This window comes from Aquarana catesbeiana, linkage group LG01, assembly GCF_042186555.1.
Source record: "Aquarana catesbeiana isolate 2022-GZ linkage group LG01, ASM4218655v1, whole genome shotgun sequence".
NCBI lineage: Eukaryota > Metazoa > Chordata > Amphibia > Anura > Ranidae > Aquarana > Aquarana catesbeiana.
The window spans coordinates 334939590-334958982 of record NC_133324.1 but is presented as its reverse complement, the minus strand read 5'-3'; the positions used below and the strand labels follow the sequence as shown (position 1 = coordinate 334958982).

The 19393-nt window shown below is 44.2% G+C and overlaps 1 protein-coding gene across 2 annotated transcripts in view; it reads left to right on the top strand.

Annotated features, from left to right (window-relative positions):
• Positions 1 to 19393, top strand: part of LOC141145182 (Fc receptor-like protein 5) — a 162726-nt gene that overhangs the window by 93208 nt on the left and 50125 nt on the right. For both annotated transcript variants that reach the window (XM_073631656.1, XM_073631648.1), the window contains exons 11-12: positions 1841 to 2131; positions 15789 to 15893. In XM_073631656.1, the coding sequence (XP_073487757.1) occupies positions 1841 to 2131; positions 15789 to 15893 (396 nt within the window). The remainder of the gene's footprint in view (positions 1 to 1840; positions 2132 to 15788; positions 15894 to 19393) is intronic.

Here is a 19393-nt window from a genome sequence, read left to right as displayed (position 1 = left end):
TATATAGCAAACAACCCATCCTGGCTCTTGTAGTTCTTCAGCCTTGTTATCTGTAAATGCTGCAATCATACCAACATACCAAGTACCCCGGTGAATGCTGTCTCTTGCAGTTCTATAGTCTAGATATCTGTAAATGTGGCAACGTTTACCAAGTACCCCAGTGAATGCTGGCTCTTGTATTTCTACAGACAACGTGTCTCCTGGTGTTACTAGTATCAGGGACCCCAGATCATGCTGGATGATGCAGTGTCATTATATAGCAAACAAGGCATCTTGGCTCTTGTAGTTCCTCAGCCTAGTTATCTGTAAATGCTGTAATCATACCAAGTCCCCCAGTGCTGCTCTTGTAGTTCTAGAGACCACTTATCTCCTGGTGTCACTAGTATCAGGCACCCTAGACCATGCTGGGTGATGCAATGTCATTATATAGCAAACAAGTCTTGCTGGTTCTTGTAGTTCTACAAACCACTTACTGTATCTAATGGTGTCTATGCTGGATGAAATGCCATTTTAGTATAAAAACAAGCCAGGCATGCTGGCTCTTGTAGTTCCTCAGTAAAAATCAGGGCAGGCACAAATAATAAAGCCATGTACATAAATATAACAATCTCAGGCAAACATCTCAGAGTAACCCCTTAAATAAATCACATTGGAATTACATGGCTCTTCCAGGAAAGCCACATTGGTATTAACAATATAAAAACAAGTATCTAGGCAGGTTAATCAGCATGACATGTTTTCCTCACTCACTTTGCTTTCTCACATACTGGAAGGAGGATCTGAGCCATCACTAATCTGAAGGGGAGCAGTCACATGTTGCTCCACAGGGGTTGTCGGCGGCTGATCTCTTCCTGCTGTGTTCAGTGGAGAGGGGATCCCTGCAGCACTGAAGAGAGAAGCAGATTGGCTGCCCTCTCCTCTCCACTAAACACAAGGGGAAACAATACTCCTGGCAAAGGCAGTGGTCATCCTTGTGTAGCTCGCTACCGTTTTTAGCCCAAAACATTTCCAATTTTCCTGGGACAAAAACAAAATCCCGGGAAAATAATCGGGACAAGCTGAAATCGGGATGAGGGTCCAAAAATCGGGGTTGTCCCGGGAAAATCGGGACTGTTGGCAAGTATGCTAATGTGTGTTGAAACTGAGACTTTGAGGTTGATTTACTAATACTGGAGAGTGCGAAATATGGTGCAGTTTTGCACAGAAACCAATCAGCTTCCAGGTTTTTTTTTTTGTCAAAGCGTAATTGAACAAGCTGAAGTTACAAGCTGATTGGCTACCATGCACAGCTGCACTAGATTTTGCACTCTCCAGTTTTAGGAAATTATTTTTTTCTCCATCACAAGCCAGTATGATAGGGTGATAATGTTGGAGCATAAATAACAAAGCAATGTCACATTGTAACAGAATGTGCCTAGCAAGGACTTTTATGGCAGGTTTAGCACTTATTATTTTAATACAAACTTCAGAATTTAAAATATTGAAAATTACTTTTGGAATTGCATTAACATGTTAACACATATGAAATGTTAATGATTGGGTTAACAAATACTTCCATTTATCTTATATTACTGGGAATGTGACAGAAGGAGCAGTTTTAGAGAGAGGAAAGAGCCAAGTACTTTGATGTGAAAGTCTGAAAACCACTGATGATCCCCAGAAATATAAGAAGCTAAATGGTGATTCAATCTAAAAAATTCTGCCTATAGAAGGAGATTTCTTCTATTTCTCTTGATTTCAAGAAAAGTTTATGCATGTGGTTTGCGTTACTCACTGATCAGTTTCATACTCTACTGCTTAATCGTCCTCAATTGTTTCTCATATTTATTTCTCTTTTTAGACCCACTGCCAGCTCCAAACCTCACTTTGGGGTACTCAGTAGAAAAGGTCAATGATGGCTTCCAGGTGACACTCAACTGTTCTGCACCAGATTCTGACCTAATAAAGACCTTCTACTTTATAAAGACATCTGATATATACTCTGAGAAAAATGTGACAGATTATTCAGCCTCTCTAAAGTGGGAACTGGGGCACATCAGCCATGTTACCTTCTACTGTGAATATGAAGAGGAGATCCAAGAGAGAAACATTAGGTCTAGAAGAAGTCAGACTCTTACTATACCCCTTGCAGGTAACATTCAAATCCATGTCTACAGATCAAAAATGGTTCTCCTTTGCCAGTGTCCCCAAATATTATGGCTGGTTGGCAAATAAATAAAAAGCGCAATTATGGTTAGGTCCCCTAACCTCATGGACCCAAAAGCAGTTGTCATCTCTGTTATGCCGCGTACACACAATCGGATATTCCGACAACAAATGTTTGATGGGAGATTGTTGTTGGAAATTCCGGCCGTGTGTAGGCTCCATTGGACATTTTTTGTCGGAATTTCCGACAACAAAAATTTGAGAGCTGGTTCTCAAATTTTCCGACAACAAAATCCATGCATACTCGGAATCAAGCAGAAGAGCCAGGGGGGAGTCAGGGTAGGGTGAGTTATCGAGATATAGGCTCCTACTCCTTAGATGGGTTAAAAATCCTAGAGTAAGTGAAGTTTAAACATCATTTCCTACAATGTAAGGGGCCTGAACCCCCCATAAAACGGGCCAATATATTAAGCAAATTGAAATTCCTGAAAGCTGAGGTGGCAGTGCTCCAAGAGACACATCTTTGTATTAGTAAGTGCCAAAAAATTTTTTCTAGAGATTTTCCAGTATGGTTTTACGGAGACTCCCCGACCAGGGGAGCAAAAGGAGTTGCCATAGGGTTTGCCAAGGGGGTAAGGTTCGAGCTGGAAGAGAGAATGACTGACTCTGAGGGACGATATCTCTTTTTGAGTGGTAAAATAAATGGCTCGGATTACCCACTGGCAAACATCTATGGCCCAAATAAGAATACAACTAGATATTTAATGGGAGCTTTAGCTAAGTTTGAAGAATTTAAGAAAGGGGAGGCCATTATAGCTGGGGACTTTAATTTATGCCTGGACCCAGTGAGAGATAGTATGTCCCATGCGCGGGGGACAGGTGGAGTTTGGATGAATAAACTGAAAAAGAAGTTGCACCAACTCCAACTTGTGGATGTTTGGAGGATGCAACATAATATCGTAAGAGACTATACATTTTACTCCCCCGTGCATGTGACGTACTCGAGAATAGATTTATTTCTGGTAGAACACCGGTTACTGGAGGCGGTCACTGGTGCAAGTATTGGTAACTTGACCTTCTCAGATCATGCACCGGTGAGCCTGCAAATGAAAATAGGGATGCGCCAAACACAGGGTATAAGCTGGAGATTGAACGAGGATCTTCTTCAAGATAAAGATATTGAAAAGAGGATCAAAGAAGAATTAAATCTGTACTCCAAAATAAATGTGCCTGGGGAGATCACAGAGGCCACAGTTTGAGAGGCTCACAAAGCTTATATCAGGGGCATCTTAATGATGGAGGGATCGGAAAAAAAAAAAAGAATGGTAAAAGAGAAGAGTGTCCTGTCAAATGAAATCCATGAGCTGGAACAGCAACATAAGACATCGGGAGATGGGGAGGTGTTGGCAAGACTACATAGGAGAAGAGAAGAGATGAGGGATTCAAATGAGCATGAAACGCGTTAGTCTTATAATCTAGCGAAAAAAGATAGATACATAAACGGCAATAAACAGGGTAAATTACTAGCAAGGGAATTGAAAAAAAAAGAAAAATACTAACTATATTGAGAAAATAAAGACAAAGTCAGGGGAAATCAGATATAGAACGAGCAATATCGCGAAAGCATTCCAAGAATTTTACGTAGAGTTATACGCAATTAATATAAACAACTTGCAAGAGGCCAACGGAAAAAAAAGAGAAAAAATTAAAAAGTTTCTAAAGGATGTGCGACTACCTAAAATTGCGGAAAGCGATAAGACCATCTTAGAAGCCCCCATAACAGAACAGGAGCTCAAGAAAGCCCTTCAGGAAACCCCAACCGGTAAAAGTCCAGGGCCTGACGGGCTGACAGTTCTATATTATAAAAAATATCAGGACCTATTGATCCCAAAATGTGTTCATATATGAATGGGATGGGGAGAAATGGGAGATGAGGAAAGAAGCACTAGAAGCCAGTATTACCATCATACTGAAAGAAGGAAAAGACAGTACGTTATGCTCTAGTTACAGGCCCATATCACTCCTAAACGTCGACACGAAATTATTCGCTAAAATTTTAGCCGATAGGATGAAACGGATAATCAACGAGATTATTCACCCAGACCAGGTGAGATTTGTACCAGGTAGAGAAGGGAGGGATAATGGCATCAAAACATTACTGGTAGCCCAGAAAATCAAAGATAGTGGAGTCCCAGGTCTAATCCTGTCAATCGATGCTGAAAAAGCTTTTGACAGGGTAGACTGGGGCTTCATGTGGGACACTCTAGAGGAGAATGGACTGGGGGAAAGAATGCTTAACTGGATAAAGGCCTTATATACACACCCCACAGTGAGAGTGAAGACGAATGGAACTCTCTCTGAACCATTTAAAATGTACAATGGCACAAGACAGGGGTGCCCACTTTCCCCACTGTTGTTTGTGTTGGCTTTGGAGCCCCTTCTAGCGAAGATAATTCTAAGTCCGGATATTAGTGGGGTCAAAATAGGTGAAGAAGAGTACAAATTAGCTGCCTTCATTGATGACATATTATTTTATGTCACCTGCCCAAGGACTACTCTTCCGAATCTGATAGCGACCATAAAAGACTATGGCAGGCTGTCCAACTTCCGGATCAATCCGACTAAGTCGGCAACGCTAGATATTAACAAAGGCAAAGTAGGTGACAATGCATATCAAAAGTTTTTCCCATTCAAATGGGGGATAAAAGAGCTTAACTATCTAGGAGTTAAAATAACCATATCTAAAGAGCCGTTATTCCAGGCTAACTTTATGTCACTCCTTAACGAGATCAAGACTGAATTGAATAGAATCTCACGAAACCAACTTTCATGGGGAGGAAAAATCAATTTATTCAAGATGACAATCCCAATCCCACAGATCTACTTTAATAGACTGCACACCATGTTCCTAAGGTTCATTTGAAGAGGGAAAAAACCCCGAATAAATTTTACACAACTAACTAAAGATAAGAGGAAGGGGGGCGGGGGGGCACCTGATATTAGAAAATATTATGAGGCGATCACGTATACTAGATTGGGTAAAAAAACAATAAAGAAAAACAATGGGTGAAAATAGAGAATATAATGAGTGAAGTAGAGTTGGGTAGGATAGTATGGATACCACCACAGTGTAGAAAACTGAGCACGGAAATAAAGGAGATCACAAAACATGCACTTAATATTTGGGATAACTTGCACAAAAGGGAGCACTGGGAGTTCAATTCACCGTTAATCCCACTTAAGGACACAGATTATTTTGCACCGGGGAAAGAAGACTTATTTGGGAAGTGGATTTTGAAGGATGACGCCCAATTAAAAGATGTCATGAGACAGGGCAAGATGTGTACATTTCAAAAACTAAAAGACAAAAATGAATGGTTTATCATAGATTTATGGCAGTATAAGCAATTGAAACATTTTATTGACTCACTCCCACAGCCGATTAGGTCGACAGAGAACCTACTCCCCCTGGAGAAAATATGCATGGAGAAAAGGGGGGGGGTCTCTAAGATCTACAGAGTACTGAACGAACCAGGGGGTGTGGTGATTCCGACATATATCGAGAAGTGGGAGAAGGAATTGGACACCAAGATTAGCGAAAGGGAGGCAGGGTTGATCCTGAAAAGGGCGAACGCCACCTCGGTTAGCTGTAAGTTATCTGAGATGAATTTCAAGTGTATTTTGAGAATGTATATTACCCCTGATAGAGCACATAGAATCCAGAAGGAAACATCGCAATTATGTTGGAGGGGTTGCAAACAATGGCGCATATCTGGTGGCAGGGTGCAGAAATCAAAAAATACTGGGGCGAGATAAGGAGAACCATTTGTGAGATTACTAATATCGATATCCTGGACGACCCCTGGGTGTGCTTACATCATGGGAGCAAAATTCCCACGAAGATATATCTGAAATTGTTACTACCGCAGCCAAAAGCCTAATTCCTAGATATTGGCAAGATAAAAGGAGACCTACAATGCGGGAGTGGTTCAACAAAATTAATGAAATTTATTGCCTTGAATATTTGAGGTATAGTGAAGGGGTGGAAATGGAAGTCTTCGAGAAGATATGGAGGGACTGGGTAAAATATAAGTATTCACTCCGAGGCGTGGGGAATATTGTTTGATGCTTCACAGTAAACACAGAAACTAGACGATTAATATCAGTGAAAATGGGAAGAATGAGGATCGGATTAGATAGGAGCAATGGTAATAGGGGTAGGAGCCAAGAAGGTAATAAGAGATATGAGGGTTAGGTTAGGGGGGAAGGGTGGGGGACAATGGGGTTGAGGAGGGGGGGATGGTATAGGAGGGTAGTTGGGGATAGATAATTTTAAGGGCTTGATTTGTATTTTTATATTATCACGAACAACTGGTTAATAAAGACTGATGATAATGCCACAATGATGTGAATACGTAAAGGGACGAGATTGAACTGCAAAGTTGAAACAACAACCTCGGAAAATACTTTGCTGAAGTGGCAAAGAAGAAAAAAAAGCAGAAGAGCCGCACTGGCTATTAAAGTTCATTTTTCTCGGCTTGTCGCACGTGTTGTACGTCACCACGTTCTTGACGTTCGGAATTTCCGACAACGTTTGTGTGACCGTGTGTATGCAAGACAAGTTTGAGCCAACATCCGTCAGAAATAAACCCAGGATTTTGTTGTCGGAATGTCCGATCCTGTGTACGCGGCATTACACTGTGAGTTCCTACTGCCACCAGAATGTGATCATTACACACCCTCACCTTACATGATGATCAAACTTGCAAGACAACAATCTACATACAGTGCAGCACACATACAGCTCAGTACACCATCCATACATGTCAATATACACAATGCAGAACTCATACAGCTCAGTACACTATCCATACTATCCATCCATACATTTCAGTATACACAGTGCAGCACACATACAGCTCAGTACACCATCCATACATGTCAGTAAGTGCCTGAGAACTTGTGAGCAGGAGAAAGAAGTGATCTAAATTGATTTTAAAGGCAGAAGCTGTTTTACCTTGCTATAGGGGCCTTTTATATATATATATATATATATATATATATATATATATATATATGTAAACCTTCTATCATATCAATGATAATAAATATACCCAGCAGTAGGATATACAGGGTATTTTAACTGGGAGTCAGGCATGAAGCTATATGAAGGGTGGAGGGGGAAATATAAATCTTTTATAGTAGTACTAAAACCTGAGACTTTTTTGCATGGAAATAATAATTTTTAATATAATGCATAATGCTGGTAAACTTTTGCTTTAAAAGTAATTGTAATGCCTTATATTATCTCCAGTCTATCAGCCTCCAGATCCTCTGGGTTCAGATGCTGATCTTCCCTTCACAGAGCCCTTAACCTCTTCCTGCCCGCACTATAGCGGAAAGACAGTTACAGTGCGGGCCTCAATTGCCGGGGGGGGGGGGGCATCCATGTACGTCCTTCCATTAGGGTTGCCACCTGTCCTGGATTCACCCGGACAGTTCTGGTTTGGAATACTGTGTCCGGGTTTCAGACGGCTGAAACCCGGACACATTATTCAGACTAGACTATGGCTTCCCAGCAGGGTTGCTGGCTGCAGTTGTCTAAGCTGAGAGTATCTGTTACATGCTGCCCAAAGCCAGCACTAACAATCCCCCCCCCCAAACACACATACAGATGGCAGAGGAGAGAGGGCTCGATCTGCACCTCTTCCTCCCGGCCCCCACCCCTCTGGGTCTGCCCACACTCCTTAGAAAAGGATAGTGGGGGCTGGAAATTTAAAGTTCAGCATCCTCAGATACATCTGGATGAGAGGTGCTGACTGCCAAGGGGTGAGTGAGCTCACCATCCATCCCTGTCTGTGACTGAAGTCTCCCCCTTCTCTCTCCTGCCTCTAGTGGGTACACTAAATCAGGGTTCTCAGAGCACACATTACATCAGAGTTCCCATTTACACCTGAGGCTACAGTGTTCCCCCTTCAGAGTCCTCTCCGTACATCCGAGTTCTCTGTGTTCCCCCTTAAATCAGGGTTCCCAGAGCATCCCTTATGTCAGTGTCCCCAGAGTTCTCCCTTACATCAGAGTCTGCAGAGTCCCCCTTATAGTGAAAGGGAACTCTGTAAGTTCAGATGTAAAATGGGAACTCTGTGGCCTCTGATGTAAAGGGGGACTCTTGTTATTAACTTCATATGATTCGAAATGTTATTTAATAGCAAAATATATGTATAGTTTATACCAAAAAAAAAATTGCGGTTTCCAGCTAAAGTGTTCGGATTTGACTTGAAGAAAAGGTGGCAACCCTACCTTCCGTGCATGATCTGCCTACGCACTCCCTGTGGGGCGCATGCGCAGCGCACTCTGTAATCAGCGAGTCCATGAGACTCGGCTGATCACAGATCGGAGTGAGGGGTCAATGATAGCTAATCACATGATGTAAACAGAAGATCGTAACCGCTTTTTTTTTCCCCCTCACGCTGTAAAAAAAAGCCGATTACTGGCTTCTGTCAGGGGAACATCGGTCCCGCACACGGAGAGCCACTGCAGCTAATTAGTGCCCACCAGTGCCACCTGCCACTGACCACTGGTGCCACCTACCTGTGCATATCAGTGCCCACCAGTACCACCTATCAATGCCCACAGTGCACCTATTAGTGCCCATCAGTACTGCCAATCAGTGCGCATCAGTGCTTCATCAGTGTCACCTATCAGTGCTGCCCTTCAGTGTCACCTACCAGTGCCCTTCAGTGCCACCCATCAGTGTCACCTATCAGTGCCCACCAAGGCCGCCTCATCAGTGCCACCTATCAGTGCAGCCTATCAGTGCCCATCAGTGCAGCCTCGTCAGCGCCCATCAATGAAGGAGAAAAATTATGTAAATGTTTGCAAAATTTTATAACAAACTATGAAACTGTTTTTTTTTTTTTGTTTTTTGTTTTTTAGCAAAAAATGAAAAACCCAGCAGTAATTAAAAACCACCAAAAGAAGCTCTATTTGTGGAAAAAAAATGATAAAAATGTCATTTAGGTACAGTGTTGCATGACCGTGCAATTGTCATTAAAAGTGTGACAGCGCTGAAAGCTGAAAATTGATCTGGGCAGGAAGGGGGTTTAAGTGCCCAGTAAGCAAGTGGTTAAAGTATAACTACAGGCAAAACTTCTTTTTTGTGTTGGTTAGAGTGGAAAGGGATTAGAACACCTGTCACTTTTTATTGCTGATCTTGCCCCTGTTTTGGAGATACACCCTCTTTATTTGTCCTGTTTACCATTATCATTGAAAGTGAAAGTAAAAGAAAATCCCAAATTTTGGTTCGTCCCCAGCAGTGGTGTTGCTAGCGGGTGGCTTCTGGGTCTATAGCCCAGAATCTAGGGCCCATAGCCCCAAGTCTTTGGGGTGACCAGGCAGAGGGGCGGCACACACTGGTGGGTGTCAGGCCAGCGTCGCCCTCTGTGTCAGCTTTAATTTGAATTGCTGGGCACCTGCTGTCACAAAGTCCCGCCTCTTAGTATGGCTTCTTTGACAGACAGCACACTTGCCCAATGCCGGGACATGTGCTGCCTATCATAGGCGTGAGTCGATCCAGGAGGCGGAACGTATGCGACGGCGGGTGCCTGGCGATTCAAATTGAAGCTGGCACAGCTGGAAATGCCGGGCCTGTGTGATGATCCGGCCGGCTCTCCTCTTCCTCTCCTCTCTGATCCCCGGCACAGGTGAGGGCGATGTGGGCATAGGTGAGGCTGCATTCCTGGGCACAGGTGAGGCTGCATTGCTGGGCACTGGTGAGGCTGAGATGTGGGCACAGGTGAGGCTGCATTGCTGGGCACTGGTGAGGCTGAGATGTGGGCACAGGTGAGGCTGCATTGCTGGGCACAGGTGAGGCTGTATTCCGGGGCACTGGTGAGGCTGAGATGTGGGCACAGGTGAGTCTGCATTCCTGGGCACAGTTGAGGCTGCATTCCTGGGCACTGGTGAGGCTGAGATGTGGGCACAGGTGAGGCTGTATTCCTGGGCACAGGTGAGGCTGCATGTAGCGCACTCCTGAGCCCTGCATTCTTTATGTAGCACACTCCTGAGCCCTGGGGCTCTCTGGGGACCCTGATGTAATGAGGGGGGCTCTGGGGACCCTGATGTAAGGAGGGACTCTCGGGACCCTGATGTAAGGAGGGGCTCTCTGGGGACCCTCATGTAATGAGGGGGCTCTGGGGACCCTTATGTAATGAGGATCTCTCGGGGGACCCTGATGTAATGAGGGGGGGCTCTGGGGACCCTAATGTAAGGGGGGCTCTCTGGGGACCCTGATGTAATGAGGGGGCTCTGGGGATCCTGATGTAAGTGGGGGGCTCTCTGGGGACCCTGATGTAAGAGGGGGGCTCTCTGGGGACCCTGATGTAATGAGGGGACTCTGGGGACCCTGATGTAAGTGGGGGGGCTCTCTGGGGACCCTGATGTAAGAGGGGGGCTCTCTGGGGACCCTGATGTAATGAGGGGGCTCTGGGGACCCTGATGTAAGTGGGGGGCTCTCTGGGGACCCTGATGTAAGAGGGGGGCTCTCTCGGGACCCTGATGTAATGAGGGGACTCTGGGGATCCTGATGTAAGTGGGGGGGCTCTCTGGGGACCCTGATGTAAGAGGGGGGCTCTCTGGGGACCCTAATGTAATGAGGGGGCTCTGAGGACCCTGATGTAAGTGGGGAGGCTCTCTGGGGACCCTGTCGTAAGTGGGGAGGGGGCTCTCTGAGGACACCGATGTTACATAGTAGGTGAGGTTGAAAAAAGACACAAGTCCATCAAGTCAAACCTGTGTGTGTGCTTCTATGTTAGTATTACCTTGTATATCCCTGTATGTTGTGGTCATTCAGGTGCTTATCTAATAGATGTAAGGGGGATCTGCATTCAGATATGTAACAATATTTTTTATATAATATACACACACACACACATGTATATTATATACATGTGTATGCCCGCCCAAGCGTATGACTTTCTTTACTTCGCTGCTATGGGCTCTAGCCTCAGATCTTTTGTAGACCTAGCAAAGCCCCTGGTCCCCAGAAACACAAAAAGAGGGGAAATCTTCCAATGGGGACACTAATTCTGGGGAGATGGGGGTCCCCAAGGAATTCCCTTGATTTTCTTGGATTTCCTCTCACTTCCTGTTTGGATATGGGACAGGAAGTGAAGGGAAATCTCTGCAAGGGATCACAGAGGGCGAAAAAAGATCTGACGGGGTTTATAACCCTCCCTTACTCCAGGAGAAAGAAAAAAAGATTTGCCTATAGTTCTACTTTAAATGATTGCAAAGCCTAGTACACACGGGCCGTAAGTCGGCAAGATCTGCCAGTTCGATAGAAACCGGCCGACATTTGGCCCATGTGTACTACAGCCAGTCCATCAGAAGCCGTTCGGCCGGCTTCTGTCGAAGGGCCGTGACAAAAAAAGGTATGCCGATTGACTCCTGATCAGGGCTCTCAGCCAAAAACGAATAGTGTGTACCAGGCTTAAACGTTGGAATTTTTTTTTTTGAAAACAAACATGTCAAACTAACCTGTTCTGTACAATGGTTTTGTACAGCAGCCCTAACCCTCCCCTTCTGGGGTCTCCCACTGGCGCTTTTGGCTCCTCCTGCTTTCAGAGTGCCCCTATAGCAAGCCGTAAATATATATATATATTTTTCAGAGAATATGAATGATAACACAAACTTTTCTTTAACTCGTCGTTAGTGTTTGGCTGAAGTGATTTATTATCAATCAACTGTGTTTACTCTTTTTAAATCATAATCACAACAGAAACTACCCAAATGACCCTGATTAAAACCCTATTGCATACCCTGGTCATTTTGGCCTGATAACATGCACACAAGATGAGCAAACAGATCCTCACCTGTGATCTGTTTGCTTGTAATTAGTGTGTGTGTATAAAAGGTCAATGAGTTTCTGGACTCCTGACAGACCCTTGCATCTTTCATGCAGTGCTGCACTGACGTTTCTGGATTCTGAGCCATGGGGAAAGCAAAAAAATTATCAAAGGATCCGAGGGAAAAGATAGTAGAACTGTATAATACAGGAAAGGGATATGAAAAGATATCCAAGGAATTGAGAATGCCAATCAGCAGTGTTTAAACTCTAATCAAAAAGTGGAAAATGAGGGGTTCTGTTGAAACCAAACCACAGTCAGGCAGACCAACTAAAATTTCAGCCACAACTGCCAGGAAAATGGTTCGGGATCAGTGGTGTCAGGAGGGGGGGGCTGGAGCCCTGAGTGTGCCCCCAAAAAGCCCTGGGTGTCAAAATCACTAAATTAATTATTAGCCCCGAGCTGCGGTAACGGGGAATGATCTCATGTCAGCGCGGCCAAATGACGTACACAAAGTCCCGCCTCCGGGACCCGGCTCCTATGATGGATGTCACACTCGTCCAATGCCTAGACTGCGGGACGTGTGACGTCAAATTCATGGGCGCTGCCGGTGTTCTGCCGAGAAAGTTCCGCTCGGCGGATAAGGACCCCCCCAGTAGGATCCGGCAGAAATAGCCAAAGGTGAAAAGGGGAAAATCAGCTGTACACAGCACCTGTAAGAGGGCCCCTCGCGGGCTTGCTTCGCTTGCCACGCTTCGGGCACGGCCTCGCTTCGCTCTTTTTTATTCCCCCTCTAGGTCCACTTGGATGGTGGGGAAGGAACCTGGACCTAGGGCGCAGGCGCCGTGTACAGCTGATTGAACATTTTGAGCTTCGGCTATCTCCGGCGGCTGATAGTAGTTCGTACTGCGCAGGCGCTGCGCCTGCGCAGTACAGGGGGGTCCTTATCCGCCGAGGGAACTTTCTCTGCAAGACACCGGGTCCAGGAGGCGGGAATGACACTCCGCGGCCACGCTGGGCACTGAGAGATCCACGCTGAGCCGCTTGCTCTGTGTAAATGGGCGGGCAGCTCTTCTATCCTGGCTCTGGCTGCCTGCAGGGCTGTCTGAGTGGTGGATGTGGACGGTGAATGCCGGGGCCCGGGATGAGTGTACTCGCACACTACAGGACAGGTAAGACTGAGCAGTAACAATCTGTGTATGTCAGATAGGTCAATCATGTATGTCAGGTAGGTCAGTCATGTATGTCAGGTAGGTCAGTCATGTAGGTCAGTCATGTATGTCAGGAGTCAGGTCAGTCATGTGTGTCAGTAGTCATGTATGTCAGGTAGGTCAGTCATGTATGCCAGTAGTCAGGTCAGTCATGTATGTCAGGTAGGTCAGTCATGTATGTCAGTAGTCAGGTCAGTCATGTATGTCAGGTAGGTCAGTCATGTATGTGTCCAATAGGTCAGTGTATGTCAGGTAAGTCAGTGTATGTCAGGTAGGTGAGTTTAGTGGTCAGCGCTGATGGGCACTGGTAAGCCAGGCAGCAACCAGCAAGTGAGCTTCCCCCCGCAGCACAACCCCACCGCCCAGCCAAAAAAACCTGCGCCACTACCCCCCTCCTGTGACGGCCTTGGACTTCAGGCTGAAGCCCCTGGTCTTTTTGCCACCTAGCAATGCCCCTGTTCGGGATGCAAAGAAAAACCCACCAATAACTTCAGGTGAAATACAGGACTCTCTGCCAACATGTGGTGTCAGTCATGTATGTCAGGTAGGTCAGTCATGTATGTCAGTAGTCAGGTCAGTCATGTATGTCAGGTAGGTCAGTCATGTATGTCAGTAGTCAGGTCAGTCATGTATGTCAGCCATGTATGTGTCATGTATGTCAGGTAGGTGTCACTGTATGTATGTCAGGTAGGTGAGTTTAGTGGTCAGCATTGATGGGCACTGGTAAGCCAGGCAGCAACCAGCAAGTGAGCTTACCCCCCGCCTCACAACCCCACCGCCCAGCCAAAAAAACCTGCGCCACTACTGCCACTATCCCCCCCGTGACGGCCTTGGACTTCAGGCTGAAGCCCCTGGTCTTTTTGCCACCTAGCAATGCCTCTGTTCGGGATGCAAAGAAAAACCCACCAATAACTTCAGGTGAAATACAGGACTCTCTGCCAACATGTGGTGTGGCTGTTTCAAGATGCACAATACAATAAGGATGCACTTGAAGAAAGATGGGTTGCATGGTCGAGTCACCAGAAGAAAGCCATTACTACGCAAATGCCACAAAGTATCCTGCTTACAATTCGCCAAACAACACAGAGACAAGCCTCAAACCTTTTGACACAAAGTCATTTGGAGTGATGAGACCAAAATTTAGCTTTTTGGCCACAACCATAAACGCTTCATTTGGAGAGTAGTCAACAAGCCCTATGATGAAAGGTACACCATTCCTACTGTGAAACACAGAGGTGGATCGCTGATGTTTTGGGGATGTGTGAGCTACAAAGGCACAGGAAATTTGATCAAAATTGATGGCAAGATGAATGCAGTATGTTATCAAAAAATACTGGAGGAACATTTGCATTCATCAGCCAGGAAGATGCGCATGGGACGCACTTGAACATTCCAACATGACAATGATCCAAAACACAAGGCCAAGTCGACCTGTCATTGGCTACAGCAGAATAAAGTGAAGGCTCTGGAGTGGCCATCTCAGTCTCCTGACCTCAGTATTATTGAGCCACTATGGGGAGATCTCAAACGTGCAGTTCATGCAAGACAGCCCAAGAATTTACAGGAACTGGAGGCTTTTTGCTAAGAGGAATGGGCAGCTTTACCATCTGAGAAGATAAAGACCCTCATCCACAAATACCACAAAAGACTTCAAGGTGACATTTATGTTAAAGGGAGCAATACACGGTATTAAGAACTGGGGTATGTAAACTTTTGATCAGGGTAATTTGGGTAGTTTCTGTTGTGATTATGATTTAAAAAGAGTAAACACATTTGATTGATAATAAATGGCTTCAGCCAAACACTAACTATGAGTGAAAGAAAAGTTTTTGTGTTATCATTCATATTCTCTGAAAAATGGCCAAGAAATCATAAATTCTGCCAGGGTATGTAAACTTATGAGCACAACTGTATATTACCAAATGTATTGGGATGCTTGCCTTTACATGCACATGAGCTTTCCATTCAAGTCTTAGTCCATTGGGTTCAATATTGTGTTGGCCCACCCTTTGCAGCTATAACAGCGTCAACTCTTCTGGGTAGGCTGTCCACAAGGTTTAGGAGTGTGTCTATGGGAATGTTTGACCATTTTTCCAGAAGTGCATTTGTGAGGTCAGGCACTGATGTTGGATGAGAAGGCCCGGCTCGCAGTCTCCGCTCTAATTCATCCCAAAGGTGTTCTATCAGTTTGAGGTCAGGACTCTGTGCAGGCCAGTCAAGTTCCTCCACCCCAAACTCGCTTAATCATGTCTTTATGGACCTTGTTTGTGTACATTCATTGATACTGATATAAGTATATGCACCAGAGTTTTGTGTAACACTTTTGTGACTGTTGAAAGAACTATTTACAGCATTATTAAGTCCAAGATCTAGCCTTTCAACAAACTCTCTGAATAATCAAAGTTGTACTTATCCTGTAAGAATTAAAGGTATTACCTTCAAGTCATATAAGGACAATACTTAATACTACTGAATACAACTGGGTGGTTTATTATTCTATAGAAAAATATATAAAACGCATTGCTTTGAAGGAACTGCTCATGTCTGGGAGCAGATTGAAGCTGCAACTCTGTCTTCTATTTTTCAGGGCCCTCTTTGTTGTCACCTCCAGCAGTAGCGGGGATAATTGGAGTTGTATCACTTCTTCTCTGCTTAGCTTTGGTACTCCTATTCTATATGAAATATAAGAGAAGTAAGTATGTTATCCCATACAAATGTATTTTTCTTTGTTGTATGAAGCTCTGCACATTCTACAGCAATAAATACAATGGTACAGTGGTCTGGGTATGTACAAATAGCAATAAAAGCAATACAAATATTACCCGGTTATTATATTTTTTAAAAAGGCACGGGGGTACAAATTGTTTTCCTGGCCCACCTCACATCAGCACACAATGGGTTAACACCTCCTCCGGAGCCCGACATGACCACCTGTACCTAGCTGAATAAAAAACAGCCCTTCCCCCAAATAAGAAAAAAGGGGGGGAGTGTTGGACTTTAAATGAGGCACAATATGTGCCTCCATCCCGGGTTCAAGTACATAATAAGGGAGTGTGGGACTTTAAATGAGGCAATTTACTTGTGGAGGTAGAGTATATAGTAATCATTTTTTATTTGTAACAATAGTATAAAAGTATTTTCATATATATACATGCACAATGGCATAAATATAATGGATACATAAATATTAGCTTGGCAACACATAAAAACATAAAAGATAGCAAATGTTAATAAATATACTACAAGAGGTTTCATATTGGCAGGCATTAGTAAATGATATGCACAAGAGCTGCTATACGATAGGTACACATACCCATTGATAATTACATAGTACTCAATGAATTTTGGATGTATAAAAAGTATATATGGGCCAGTAAGTAAGTAATAAGCCAGACTTGTCTAAGCACCCCATGGAAACTCGACGCGTTTCATGACTACATGCCATTCATCAGGAGTTGGGTACAGAAGTATACTGTAAATATAAATAAATATGTAATGTTAGCACCCCTTTAGAGGGAGAAAAGACCTCATGGGGAAAGAGATCTATACTCACAGGTCGGCTGGAGCACTGTGCTTGGCTGGCATCGAGGAGCATGGGGTCCCAAATGTTTGTCTGTTCCGGAGCTGAGGCCAGGAACCCCACCCCAGCCAAGAAAACCTCCACATAGCATGCCCGATTGCTGCAACACATTCCACATGTGTGGGGATGATTGTAAGTGTGGTGTTCTGAAAAAAATGTGTGAAAATGAGAAAAATATGTGTAAAAACAGTGAAAAGAAAGTGAAAAAGTGAAAAAATTAAAAGTGAAAAAACATGAGTGTGTGAGAAGAGAAAAAAAAATTTAAAAAATATAAAAAATATATTTGGCATGTGTATATCTTCATGAGTGTTGTGTATGTATGAAAATACACACATACACCAATGGGTAGGTGTGTTGCATGAGTCAAAAGAAAAATGGGGCATGCTATGTGGAGGTTTTCTTGGCTGGGGTGGGGTTCCTGGCCTCAGATCCGGAACAGACAAACATTTGGGATCCCATGCTCCTCGATGCCAGCCAAGCACAGTGCTCCAGCCGACCTGTGAGTATAGATCTCTTTCCCCATGAGGTCTTTTCTCCCTCTAAAGGGGTAGAATATATTTGCTAACATTACATATTTATTTATATTTACAGTTTACTTCTGTACCCAACTCCTGATGAATGGCATGTAACCATGAAACGCGTCGAGTTTCCATGGGGTGCTTAGACAAGTCTGGCTTATTACTTACTTACTGGCCCATATATACTTTTTATACATCCAAAATTCATTGAGTACTATGTAATTATCAATGTGTATGTGTACCTATTTTATAGCAGCTCTTTTGCATATGATTTACTAATGCCTTCCAATATGAAACCTCTTGTAGTATATTTATTAACATTTGCTATCTTTTATGTTTTTATGTGTTGCCAAGCTAATGTATATGTATCCATTATGTTTATGCCATTGTGCATGTGTATATATATGAAAATACTTTTATACTATTGTTACAAATAAAAAATGATTACTATATACTCTACCTCCACAAGTCAATTGCCTCATTTAAAGTCCCACACTCCCTTTTTATGTACTCCCCCAAATAGGATGTCCTTTTTTTTTTGGTCTGCTCCAGGCCACCTGTTTGCAGTTGGTAAGTAATTTGTTTGCTACATCCTCCACTGCCGAACTTACCCCTCCATGTTCAGCCTCTCATGAGGTTGGAAGACCCTGAATGCTGAAGGTAAATCCTTCTAAAACCTGGGTGCCTTTTTGTGCCAAGGCTGCGGGCAAAATGATGCTTAAACAACACTGATATTGTATTATAAGAGCTCTGCAAAGTCATTACCTCTCCCTTGGTTTTTTTTTTTTCCTGTCTTTATATGCAGTGTACCGCACTGCTCTCCTGCCTTTATTGTTAGTCTGAGAGCGGCTGTGAATGATGTCACAGGGGGCAGGGGGATGGGAACCCCCAGTCGCCATGCAATGGTGTAAATGGTCTTGGAGGTCTGCAGTTGGGAGGGCTTCTCTTCCTCTCTCTCTGCAGTCCTGCCAGGTAAAAAGGACTTTCCTCAGATTCTGACTGAGTCCCCTGTCCGTCTCTGGATGTGCTGTCCTGGCTCCCCTGCTATGCTGTGTACTTCTGTGGGTTTGACAGTCTGACTGTTTTTTGTCTCAGACTCTAATGCCGCGTACACACGATCGGAATTTCTGACAACAAATGTTCAACGGGAGCTTGTTGTCGGAAATTCCGACCGTGTGTAGGCTCCGTTGGACATTTTTCGTTGGAATTTCTGACAAACAAAATTTGAGATCTGGAACTCAAATTTTCCGACAACAAAATCCGTTCTTGTAAATTCTGATTGTGTGTACACAATTCCGACGCACAAAGTTCCACGCATGCTCGGAATCAAGCAGAAGAGCCGCACTGGCTATTGAACTTCATTTTTCTCGGCTTGTCGTACATGTTGTACATCACCGTGTTCTTGACGTTTGGAATTTCTGACAAGATTTGTGTGATCGTGTGTATGCAAGACAAGTTTGAGCCCACCTCCGCCAGGAAAAAAAACATGGATTTTGTTGTCGGCAAATCCGATCGCGTGTACAGGGCATAACTGTGTCTGCTGTCTGCCTTTGGAAATGCTGCCTGAAGCTCACCTGCTGATGCTTTAAAGTGAGTGGAAGAAGGCAGATGGGTCTTAAAGAGACAGTGTACCTGTTTTTTGGTGAGAGGTAATATGCTTTTCTCCATATATTTTGTGCAAATATGAGCTTGCCACACCTGTTAGTGGCACAGAAGATTAGCAAAGGTAGGAGGGAGCAACGTGGGACATGGTTCTTAAAAGAGTGCTCAAGGAAATTATGCAAATTAAGGTGTTTTGCATTATTTTAGGAGCAGAAACCCTGAACGCAAACGCTCCAAAAAACATAAGACCCGCCAATGATCATCTTATCCTGACCAGGACGATGACATCTAACAGGTTGTCACATTCATTAAGCATGTGGTCAATACACTCTAAAGGAGTTGTTTCCTCTTACCCTATGAAGGGACAGGATCCAGGAAATTGGCACATGCGTTTATGCCAGCATGATAGAAAATGCCTTGCCAAACTCAGGGTGCGATTTGGGCCTGCATGCAGTCTGCAGTGGCAGAGAAATGAAATTGCACAGGTTGCCT